The following is a 13,178-nucleotide window of genomic DNA, read 5'->3' as shown; positions in this document are numbered from 1 at the left end:
TTTATTGATGCACATTCAGAGTTAATATGGTAATCAGCTCTCATGCAGACTAAACAGCATTCCCCGGCTCCAATCCCCGCATTCCCCTCCCCCCCCAAAACCCTCAGCAAATTGCATACGTGTTCCCATGATGTGGACAAATAAGTGAAAAATAGGTGCTTAAAAAGACACTCAAATTCTACAATTATGTAAATGTGACTGGGAGAAAAACCTGAGTTTGTTTTGGGGTGCTGATAGTATGTGGGTGAAGCCCCACCACTAGCAGCTTCAACAACCGCCACTAACATTCCGGGATTCCCATATGCATTAAGCAGGCATCGAGGGAGTCGATGACTGGATATTTCAATCATCCATATTTTGTCCTTTCCCACAAATCATAATTAATGTTCTTAGAAACAGGCCACTTTATTTCCATTGCTGTCTGGGTTCCCAGTAATGGTTTTCTAAGTTTTAGGTGTAGACGAGAACACTGACCTCTAAAATTATCAGGACAAAAGTCCTTCCATTCTCACCAGAGAGCAGTCTGTGATTGTTAAATCTCTACAGAAACATAACCCTTAAATTTCCACAATCAGATTGCACCTGATCCAAATACCCAGTGGGTATCTGGCCGTTTGCAGAAGATTTGGTTGCAATGTAACAGATATAACATTTGAAAAGCCGCTTTCACAGCTCAGTGATGGCTGTACTCCAGCATTTACATGGATACCAGCCTATGATGCAGAACTAAAACTGACCTTTAGGGGGAAAATGTCAAAAAATCACTTTCTTGTTATTAAAACTTGGTATTTGCTGTGTCTAATGTCTGTCTAATGTCTTCAGAAATGCCACCATTAGTTCAAGGGAACATTTACCTGTAGAGTAGTGTGAACTTTGAGTACAGTTAGAACTCTGGCAAACACTACATAACGAACAGAAATTTATCGCTGACAATTAAAACATTCCTTGGGGAATTCCCTGGCGGTCCGGTGGTTAGGACTCTGCGCTTTCATTGCCAGGGCCTGGGTTCAATCCCTGGTAGGGGAACTAAGATCCCGCAAGCCACGTGGCATGGCCAAAAAAATTAAAATTAAAAAATAAATAAAACATTCCATGTGGCCAGAAGCTTAGCAATCAATAGTAACAGAAATACATTAATTGTCTGCTCACCTATGAAATTGTTCCACTCGAAATCAAGATCCCCTTGGTTGGCCAAACAACCTCTCATGATGTTGGAGCAGTAGTTGTAACAGGGTTTCACAGTCACGAGACCTTGGCAGTGGGAGCAGTAGATCATCTTCAACAGGGCATGGGTACACTGGGCTGTGGGATTTACCTAATTGGGAGAAGAAAAAGACAACGGTGGGGCAAAGGTAGACACAGCACTTGCAAGTCTATCAAGTTGACTTTGAAGGCTTGGCCATGAACTTCCCTTAAGAATGAGTCGTGATGGGGCCTCCCTGGTGGCGCAAGTGGTTGAGAGTCCGCCTGCCGATGCAGGGGATACGGGTTCGTGCCCCGGTCTGGGAGGATCCCATATGCCGCGGAGCGGCTGGGCCCGCGAGCCATGGCCGCGGAGCCTGTGTGTCCGGAGCCTGTGCTCCGCAACGGGAGAGGCCACAGCAGTGAGAGGCCCGCGTACAGCAAAAAAAAAAAAAAAAAAAAAAGAATGAGTCGTGATGGGTCACATTTAGCAGGCCTGGCTTGCTTCCTGAAGAGCAAAATTAGATAAAGAAAAGGGGTATGCTGGGAAGAAGGCGGAGGTAGGGATGAACACTGAATTACCTTAAACAACAAAGTTGCATATCACACACACACTCAACTCCTCGCACTCATTTTAAATGGCTCGATGATTTCAAAGTCCTTTTACGAATAAATTTCCAGGATCACCATAGACACAGTAGTAGAGGTGGTCTTTACCTGTCCGCCATCCATGGCCAGCTGTGGCCTCTCCCATCACTGTGTTTGCCTTGCCAGACTGGAACTCAAGCACATCTTCTCTTCAGACACATTGACTACAAGACTGCCCTTTCAAACGTAAGCCCCCAGTCAACATTTAGAAGGGTACCTCGTGTGTACTCCCTTCTGTGCCAATAGCTGCACAGAAGGCAAAATTAATGTATCCTACAGGGAAGAATGTGAATAAATTTGAACCTGGGGTTCTGTGAAGGCCGTCCAAGGCTTGGGAGCAGTACAGCACAGAGTGCTCAGGGAACACTTAATGAAGAGGTGGGACTTCAGTTAAATTCTGAAGAAGGGGTTGGATTTATTTATTTATTTTCAAAATTTTTATTGAAGTAGAGTTGATTTACAATGTGTTTAATTTCTGCTGTACAGCAAAGTGACTCATATTTATATTCTTTTTCCTATTCTTTTCCATTATGGTTTATCACAGGACATTGAATATAGTTCCCTGTGCTGTACAGTAGGATCCTGTTGTTTATCCATCCCACATATAATAGTTTGCATCTGCTAATTAGAAGGGGTTGGATTTCAATGATCAAATGAAAGGAGAACATCGCAGTTAGGAAGAATGAAATGAACCAAAGCATACATGGTACTGAGCAGACTGTGGAATCTTAGAACGGGGTTGAGGAACTATGGGAAATAAGGTTGGCTGAGTACAGGAAGGGCTGTGTATGTGACCAGACAGTAAAGGGGATTGAAAACCAGGCAGAAATCAAGACACCATATGGCAGGACACAGGGAGCTACTGAAAGTTCATGAGCAAGGGAAGAGGCAAGGATGAAGGCGGCACCGAAGACAGATTGGGCTAGGCGTCCTCTGTAGAGAAACGAGACTTGGTTTCATCTTTCTTCAATTGTTTCACCTTTCAATTGCACTTCTATAGGGCGCAATTGTCTTGGGCATAGAAGAGCCGATCCCATCCTGTCACTCATTTCCATCAATGCTTAGAAAGGATCATGGCCAGGATCACAAGCTGGCAGCTCCCCAAGAGCTCCTGTGTTCTCATTCTCTCTGCCCCACCCTCCCTTTTTGGAGTCAATATCAGAGGATTAGTGCATTCCTCTCTATCAGTACCAACCAGCTCTGCAAACAGAGGCTTCTGAAAGCAGATACCACCGCAGGGAACAGATGCTGGGATGCAGGGCAGTCCAGCAGTGCACTTCACCTGCTCTGGAGCGTAACTTTGGATACTACTTATCAACAGTAGCCTTAGGGACAGGAATGGGGGATTAGCACCATCAGAAGAAAAACTTCACACTGTTAGGCTCCTATCTGATGTACACACACACACCCTCTTATCTCAAACAGAACTCTAGCCTAAAAGGGGGAGGAACATCCAACAAGACGGTAGTTGTATACACAGAAGTCAAGGTTCCCTGCGAACAATTAGGACTTTTCCACAGTTTTAACCAGTGCCAAATGTTTTCCTAGGCAGTAAATTAGTCCTTTTAACTATGTATTAACGGACAGTAAAATCTCGGCTAACCAATACCCTGGAGGAACAGCCAATCTGGATAGCTAGGTTTCCTGGATAGCAACAAGAGCATGCCTTTAAAGTCACAGAGAGTTAGGACTTTGATACTTTCCCACCCCCTCACTGGACAGAGGAACAAACAGGCCTGGAGAGAGGAGGTGGCCAGACAATCATAGAAGTTGGAAGGGGCCCTAGAGATCACTGAGTACAGCTCTCACATTTGAGGGATGAGAAAACCAAAGCCAAAGAGAATAAGTGACTTGTGGGCAGCCACCTCACTGTATATGACTCTAGCACTGCACCTTAGCAAACACTGAAACGAGTTCCCACATATATCATGTGTCCCTGCCTCTTTAAACTGAATATATGAAACTTGAATCTTAAGCATCGGTAGATTTCTGCTTTATCTTAAATTAGGTTCCACATTGGTGAGATTGCCAAAATGGCTGGATTTTGGAGAGGTAAAGAGTTATTATGAAAATGTCTGTGAAATCCAGGTTAGTGCATGGCATTTTTTGATTATGATGCTTATCAGGAAACAATGGACTTGTGCGAGAAAACAATGTAAAAAGTTAACATGTCAACAAGCAGTTACTGAGCACCTACTATGTGCCAGGGATTATTCTGGAATGCATTTGTGATTAGGTAGCAAGGCAAGTAGGAATTTTTAGACTATGAGACCTGTCCTAGAAAACGCAAAGAAATTTCCAAATGGTGTAGACCTTTTGGAAATAAACAAAAATTTAAAACTCCACAATTGTGCTCGAGAAACACTTTTGGCCAAAGAAGTCATTTCCCTTTATTTCTCTTTTTTAACTCTAGGATGGGGTTCACTACATCCTTGGTTCAACTGTAAGTCAAATCATTTATGCAGTAGGCCTTACAGGAGTATCCTAAAATAGGTTGATGGAGCCTCAAGTTTTAAAAGAGAGACCAAACCAAATGACACAGTAGAGTTTTATTAAAGGAAGATTATGAAGCTGGGTTTGGCAGAGTTTCTCCATTTCATTCTTTGGCTAAATACTGGCTCATGTTCTGCACATGATTTGTTGTGTAACTACTAAAAATGATCACAAGGAACTCAGCTATAACATGCTATGGAAACACTAAATGATACCAGAACTGGGGAAGTTATAAGAAAACTGGGATGAGAAAGGACATATGAAATACCAAAGTTAGAGAAAATCTGTCTTTTGTCTCACAACCACTAATCAGACTACCATGCACTGTTTTTTACATGAAGGGAATTCAGAACCTGGGAAATAAACCCCTTGTGTGGGATAAAGTAGAAAGACAAAGGTTTTTAAAACAGTCATGAGAACTAAAGAAATAGGGGTCCCCTGCAATGCTCACTCCCCTGGAAGAAGTGATGAGACTACCCCCCAGGTCTTGGGTCCCCATTCTCACTGACCTGACCAAGTTCAGGATGGTGAACACAGAGTACTAAGGACCAGCTCTCCTTTCTGACTCTGGACTACCCCAGTGGACAAACAAAATGGCTGTCTCTCTTTTGGAATCGTCTATGGCTTCTCGGTAAAGAGCAATGTAGGTTGGTCAACAAGCCAAAGGAATACTATTGCACTGGGAAGAAAAAGCCTAATAGTATACAGTACTTCAATTTAAATTCTCCTGTGGAGTTTCTGGCAAAATGTAGCATTTCCTTGATCCAGTGATGGCCCTCAAGGGTGCTCCATTACAAGCTCTCAATGGTCTCTCCACCATGCCAAGGGCAAACCTTTCACCCGAAAACAGATATAATAGTAGACTCATAAGCAGATATAATAGTACACTAAGTCATACTGTGTTCTGGGGATTTAATAATTTTGAATATAAACTCAACTTCACTCACATTCTACTCCCTTGTAACACTCAAAATCAATCACTTCTCTCAAGTCCCCAAATAACTTACTTACTGAAATAATTTACATCAGAAGACCCAAGACTCAGTGGTAGATCATGCCACAATGGGGATTAACAAAATGGGTAACCATACTCTAAGATCTTCCTTTAATCCTCACTTATGTACTGATTCTCTATGGCATGCCGTGCCACTTAAAATGATCAATCTGATTACTCCTTTGGGTCACAGGTCTTGACTAACGTTTCATGTTTTCCTTTTATTTAGAAGGGTCTGTTGAGCCCAGATGTGACTTCCAGAATCCTTGGGGCTGGGGGAGGAGTCGGGTAGGGGTTAATTATGGTTGCTTTTATAAAAGTCAGATTTTTCAGACCTCACTTAGCAATTCAATAGTTATTTCTCAAAATGATATTTAGAAAGAACAGGAAAAGGAAAACTGTACACTCCTCCCTTCCTCCTTTGAACCACTGACATAAAGAATGGGTTAATGGTCTCAGACAGAATATGCTTATTCAGTTTCTATGGTTTCATGATCATGAAGGTCATGATGTTAATACTGAAGAGAAAAATATTCTGTTCGATGTCAGAATTAATTTTCTACTGATAGCTTTTATTGGACTTTATTGCTTTATGATATAGAGTACTTACTATGTGCCAGGCTCCATTCTAAGTACTTTATATGTATTAACTCATTTCAGCTTCAAAATAATCATAGGAGATGAGTATTATTATTTCATTTCACAGATGAGGAAGCAGAGGCCCAAAGAGGTTAAGGGACAAACACAACATCTTCCAGTAGATGGCCAAGATTTGAACTGGGGCAGTTTTGTCCTAGAGCAGGTACACTCAATTTCCTTGATGTATATCTTTTGAGTGCCAGACTATCGGAACCTTAAGGGCAGCACATGGGGCTGGTCCTTCTGCATAGCTCCCAGATCTAACAAAGGGTATCCACACACAGCAAATACCTCAGCTCTGGGGTTGGATATTTTCTAGTGAGAATTTGCAGGTTTCAAATTTATTGACCAGATGAATCAGTTTTTATGTTGATGGGCAAGTTAGGATGCAACTGTTCCACATGGAACAATATCTGACTGGACAACTATGGATGAGATGACAGATTTTTTAATAATGACTTATGCACTCAATGCTACATCCTTACAATGGTTCAAGATGCTACAGGGATGAGAAAAAAATATTCAGAGGTAGACACAAAGAACTCAAAAGCTCAAGTAAACACTGCTGGACATGCAGAGCAAAGAGGTTACTGGAACAAAACAGGAAACTATATATTTTGCCAAAGTTTTAACAGTTTGAAAAACTTGCAGCTAAATGTAGCAGAGATGATCAATTTCTACTAGAACGTGGCATATTATTTATACAAGAAAAAGGTTTTGACATTAATTACAGAAGAATGAGATGGCTTGATTTGTTTACTTTGGGGGACCAGTATGATAGAAAGGGAACATCGTCTAGACTCAAAATTCCTTTATTAACTCAAATCAAAATCAATCTGAGTTATTGAGCATAATGCCAATACATTAATAGTCAACTTCCAAGCCTTATGAAATCCTTCAAGACTGACTAAGGTGTTTCTAAATGGTAAGGTAACAAAGAATTTAGATCTTAGGAGCTAGTCTATGTTTCATGGTAAAAGTCAGTGGAGGGGGAGGGGTCCTCATTTCCTTTTTAACTTATTAAGACTCTTTTAAAAATACTCATTCCTGCATTCCTCAGGATATACATTTAACGTGACATCTGCACTCCATTTCTGCTATAAAATGCCTTTGCAGAAAACTCCTTTTCTCTGCAAAGACTCTCTTAATATAGATTGGGACTTTCTACCAAATAACCTGCATTTTCCAAACACCACATTAAAAACTACTGCAAGCCGCCTGAAAAAAGAGAAATCCTGGAACAGAACTCTTCACACAGCCTGGATTTCATTTCAGTAATTCAGAATGAGCCTTCAGTCACATTACACAGTGATGGCAGTCAACATGCGGCACTCAAGTTAGAAACACATTTCCTTCTAGTTTCTTCCAGTTCCTAACATACATTCACTGCAACATTTTCCCCCTGCACCGCCAATAGTACCAAACAAACAGAAAGGGTCTAGATTTTTATCTGTTCTTGGTAACATAAGCACCCAACAAAAATAACAGGAAATCGTTCCCCAAATTATGGTCAAAGAAAGAGATAGGGGGACTATCAAAGAAAAAGATAGGGGACTTCCCTGGTGGTGCAGTGGTTAAGAATCCGCCTGCCAATGCAGGGGACACAGGTTCGATCCCTGGCCTGGGAAAATCCCACATGCCGCGAAGGAACTAAGCCCATGCACCACAACTACTGAGGCTGTGCTCTAGAGCCTGCGAGCCACAACTACTGAGCCCATGTGCCACAACTACTGAAACCCATGCACCTAGAGCCCGTGCTCTTCAACAAGAGAGGCCACCACTCGCCACAACCGGAGAAAGCCTGCGTGCAGCAATGAAGACACAACGCAGCCAAAAATAAAGAAAATTTTTTAAAAAAAAAGAAAGAAAGAGATAGGGAACCCAAACATGCTGTGAGATGTGAAGGGTTTATTCAACAACTTCCCAACTTGGTTTGATTTCAATACACAAACGTGCAAAGAAAAAGGTGGAGATTCTCCTATGTCCCTGATAATAGGATTTTAAACACATAACAAAAGATATAAAATAAGCTAGGATTCATTCAGGAATATTTGGAGCCACACTGTAGGTAAAACTAAAACTGCATAAATGCTTGAAAATAAGTCTTGTGTTTTAAATTAGACTCCGTTATGATAAGTTGAAGCATCTTTGCAATTCTAGTCTTTAAGGTTGTGTGTGAAAAAGAATATTAAATGTTGAATACATATTTACACTTAAAAGCTTTTTGTATTGATCATTTTTTAAAATAGACATAATGATTTGGGGAAATGGCAAGCTAATATGTGTAGTACTCTTGTAGGTGTTGGGGCATTGTGAATAGACAACAGTGAAGGGGGATCAATGGAAATCGTTTTCAAGGCAGGACAGTCATTTAGACATCACAAGGCTAAGGCACCGATTTCTAATTACAGTCCCCGGAGTTTGGGGTTGGGGTATAGACACAGCCCCATTATGTCAGTGTTAATTGAAACCATGAGAATGCAACTCTCTTTGGCATAGGAGCTATTAATTTTCACGGTGCATGTAACCACTTGTGCATTTTTGAAAGACCACAACAGACTTCACCCTTCCAGGCAAAACTGCTGCTGCTAGCAGGTAAATAAGAAATGTATCATGAACCATGACAAGTAAAGATGGAATAAGTAATACAAAGATGTGTAGCACCAGGGTATTCATGAACCATCTGTTCCTAATTAAAGGGACTTTTCTGAAGTTTGAATTGCAAAGCTCAATGGAGTAAGCTGAAATCACTGGATGTCTGCACCCAGAAAAACTGAAGCAAGGCAAGTATACTTCAAGTAAGAAGTGAGTTTCTCCTGAAGTCAGTTAAGCTTGCTGGTGCTAATAGCCTTTAAAAGGTTTAGTGATAATCAAATCATTGCTCAGCAAATAACAGCAACCCTTTTGTTGCAAAAGTAAACGAGAAGCAGGGCATCTGCTCATGAAAAGAAAGTGTGAACATCTCTGAGTTAAGTATGCATAACTAGTCCCAAGACCATAGTGGTTTTCATAGTTGACTTTAAAGACTTCTTTGTAGATGAAGTGGGTGAGGTTCTCCACCTTGAAGGGTCTTTTTCAGGCCCAAGGTAATTAATTCTACTGGACACCAAAAGAAGGAAAGTATTTCTTGGGTTGCTCCGGTTCCACCCGTCAACTACATTTGGACAACAGTTCCTACATGAAAAAACATTGCTTGGGTCCCCACACTGTTAGAGCTTACTAATTTTTCTCAATCAAATGTAGATTATTTTCAACATGTTCAATTTGAAATATGTTTTTCATAGCCAGATCATTTACCGTCTTCTCCATACCACTACACCTTAAATTAAAATCTCTTTTGAGCTGCTACTCATACTCCGAAAATGAATGTAATGAATATTTTTTCAAATATGCAAGTATTCCTTTCCAGCCTTCTAAAAAGAAACATTACACTGATGATAGATTTTTACATAATTTGTGTTTTGGCATCTTTAGAAATTGATTTGATGCTTGAGTGTCTTATTATTATGTAATTTAGATATAACTCAACCTAGTTGAAGGGTTTGATTTCAAGTCAGTCCTTAAGTCAAGAAGATGCTCAGTAGTAAAGCAAAACATTATTTTTTAAAGTTTCCAATTACAAACACAACATTTAAAAAATCATATTTCTCCAAAAAAGATATACAGATGGCCAATAGACACATGAAAAGATGCTCACCTTCACTAATTGCTGGAGAAATGCAAATCAAAACTACAATGAGGCATCACCTCACACAAATCAGAATGGCCATCATTAGAAAGTCTACAAATAAAAAATGCTGGAGGGGGTGTGGAGAAAAGGGAATCCTCCTACACTGTTGGTGGGAATGTAAATTGGTGCAGCCACTATGGAAAACAGTTATGGAGGTTTGTCAAAAAAAAAAACAAACCTAAAAATAGAGTTACCATATGATCTAGCAATCCCACTCCTGGTCATATATCCGGAAAAACACTCTAATTTGAAAAGATACAGGCACCCCAATGTTCATAGCAGCACTATTTACAGTAGCCAGGACATGGAAGCAACCTAAATGTCCATCAACAGACAAATGGCTTAAGAACACGTGGTACATATATACAATGGAACACTACTCAGCCATAAAGAGAATGAAATAATGCCATTTACAGCAACATGGATGGACCTAAAGATTATCATATTAAGTCAAGTATGTCAGACAGAGAAAGACAAATACCGTAAGATAGCACTTTTATATGTAATCTAAAAGATGACACAAATGAACTTATTTACAAAACAGAAACACACTCGCAGACACAGAAAACAAAATTATGGTTACCAAAGGGGAACGGGGTGCGAGAGGGATAAATTAGGAGTTTGGGATTAAAAGATACACACTACTATATGTAATATAGATAAATAACAAGGTCCTACTGTACAGCACAGGGTACTACATTCAAATCCTGTGATAAACCAAAATGGAAAAGAATATGAAAAAGTGTGTGTGTGTGTGTGTGCATGTGTAACGAGAAACTGTACACGAGAAACTAACACAACATTGTAAATCAACTATAATAAAAAAAATTTTAAGTCATAAAAGTATTTTCCACAGAACAATTGGCAAGTAATGTTTTACTGAAAGTAAATTGAGCCCTATAGCTTGTATTCATTGTATTCTCATATAACGATACAAACAACTCTTAGGCAGACATAAGAACACAATGAATATAGAATAGGGATCAATTCTCCAAAAATTTAGGGTCATATTTGGAAATTAACTTTCTCAAACAACTTGACAAAACTAAGGTACACAGAAATTTCTTTCTTGCTTTAAAAAAAATTCATACCAGGGCTCCCCTGGTGCTGCAGTGGTTGAGAGTCCGCCTGCTGATGCAGGGGACACGGGTTCGTGCCCTGGTCTGAGAAGATCCCACGTGCTGCGGAGCGGCTGGGCCCGTGAGCCATGGCCGCTGAGCCTGCGCGTCCGGAGCCTGTGCTCCGCAACGGGAGAGGCCACAACAGTGAGCGGCCCGTGTACCGCAAAAAAAAAAAAAAAAAATCATACCAAAAGCAACATTGGAAATTGTGATTATTTCCTTATGGGTCACATACACTTTATTGCACAGGTAAGTAAGGGTAAACAGTCAATCTTATTGATTTCCCACCAATCTTATTGGTGGTGAACCAATCTTATTGGTTCTCAGTTAATTCTGGGAACCATGTCAAGAAGAATGCGATACTGGGAAGCCTCGAGTGTTTATTTACCCTGGGAGGTGGCATGACGTGGACTAGACTTCTAGCCCTCAATCTTTTAACCTGCTTCCTTGGTTCGACCACCACCTTCCCCCTCAAGTTAGGGGTTCTGGAATCTCAGTTATCTAAAGGGGCCCCAACGGGGCTAAGGGAGGCTAACACCACGGCAGGCTTGTGTCAGCCTGGTCCTTCTTCCCAGGAATCAACTCAGAGCGGGGGATGGTTAATGTAAAGAAACCACTTTCAGACACTTGCAAAGGGTGTTCTAGTCCTTGCTTTTCTCTTTGGCACACACATGCACACGCACATAGACGTTCAAAACCACACGGCATGCATGGACTCCCCTGGTGGCGCAGTGGTTAAGAATCCGCCTGCCAATACAGGGGACATGGGTGCGATCCCTGGTCCAAGAAGATCCCACATGCCACGGAGCAACGAAGCCCGTGCACCACAACTATTGAGCCTGGGCTCTAGAGCCCGCGAGCCACAACTACTGAACCAGTGTGCCGCAACTACGGAAACCTGTGCACCTAGAGCATGTGCTCCGCAACAAAGAAGCCACCGCAATGAGAAGCCCGCACACCACAACGAAGAGTAGCCCCCGCTCGCCTCAACTAGAGAAAGCCCGTGCGCAGCAGCGAAGACCCAATGTAGCCCCCCCCACCAAAAAAAAACAACAACACAGCAGCACCTTTCTGCTTATTCTGCTTAGGATAAATGCGAGGAATTGCTGAAGGAGGGCAGATGTGTTAGGGGAACTATGATGTAATTAACTTTGATCTGGATTAACTGTGCATTGTTTAGGGACTCTGAAACGAGCATCTCCAAGATTAATAATGGTTGCAGAGGTGGGGGCAGCAGTTCAGGATTCAGACTATTCCTTTACTTATACCAATCATCTCCCTACTTGCTCCCACCCACCCCTCATATGCCCCAACAATTTTTTTTTTGCAATTTATGATGAAAATATCAGGAGGAAAAGGAGTGAACAAAAACGTACTGTAAGGAATTGTTTCCTGATGGCTTATGGCTGGGAAATGGGAACACACACACACAACTGTAATAATGGAATGCAACCAACAAACTAATACTAACATCCCCCAGTGCTAACATGAAACAGCCAATAAGCACCTAATTTTTAAAATACACAATTCTTTATCTTCACTCTGGTAAATGTAAGGTTCCTCGCTAGGGGGACCATGAATTCTGGTCTGCCCACGTTATCTGGGTATAATTGTTTTTAAGCACCTCCTGGCTTGGACAATAAGTTATATGGCTACCCTAAATCTGAATGAACTCTCTAAGAAGCCACTGGATTTATATTTTACTGTTAGTATCACTGTCTCGTTTGTATTTTGACCAGTCCTCCAGTCCTCAAAACCACCAAATGGGCTAAAATTTGGCTTTTCCTTTGAGGGCCTAAAGGTAACAGCACTATGATCAGTCCTGCAAAGATAACTTTGCTCCAGAACATTCTATTTCTTCACTGGCATTGAGTCACAGAGGGTAGAGGTGGAAAGGCCTTCAAAAGGTTTTCAAGTTTCATCTTTTTTGGGGGGTGGGGGGAGTGAAGGAGACATAGAATCTTTCCCCCCTTGAAATCATGTTCAAAACCCTACTACATACAACTGAGGAAAGCAAAGCTCCCCTGGTGCAGCCAGGAGATAAAGACACAGATACAGAGTCTGGCCCACTAGAAGAACCCTGTGTCTCCCTTGTCTCTCCTCAAGGAGGCCCCTGAGGTACCTCCTTAGCTGGCTCCAAAGAACAGTCTGAAATATACTGGTGTGGTACAATTCCTATAATTTACAAATGAGGAAAATGTGGCTCATTTCATTTGCTCTTTCCTGCTAGTATAATTCCATTCTCTTTCCTGGTAATTCTATAAACAAAGCCATTAAGTCAAGAGCAGGTGGTCCATATTAATTGTCATAGAAAGGTCTGTGTTCTAAAGGGCTCTGAGTATACCTTATAACAAGGAAACATATAGTAATG

General features: G+C 41.3%; 1 protein-coding gene across 2 annotated transcripts in view; it reads right to left on the bottom strand.

The window, feature by feature from the left end:
• Nucleotides 1-13,178, bottom strand: part of GPC4 (glypican 4) — a 110,176-nt gene that overhangs the window by 8,539 nt on the left and 88,459 nt on the right. For both annotated transcript variants that reach the window (XM_060087445.1, XM_060087446.1), the window contains exon 4: nucleotides 1,150-1,315. In XM_060087445.1, coding sequence (XP_059943428.1) covers nucleotides 1,150-1,315 — 166 coding nt within the window. The remainder of the gene's footprint in view (nucleotides 1-1,149; nucleotides 1,316-13,178) is intronic.

Source organism: Mesoplodon densirostris, chromosome X, assembly GCF_025265405.1.
Source record: "Mesoplodon densirostris isolate mMesDen1 chromosome X, mMesDen1 primary haplotype, whole genome shotgun sequence".
In the NCBI taxonomy this organism is placed as follows: domain Eukaryota; kingdom Metazoa; phylum Chordata; class Mammalia; order Artiodactyla; family Ziphiidae; genus Mesoplodon; species Mesoplodon densirostris.
Note: the sequence above shows the minus strand (reverse complement) of the source record. Positions and strands in the feature narration are given on the sequence as shown.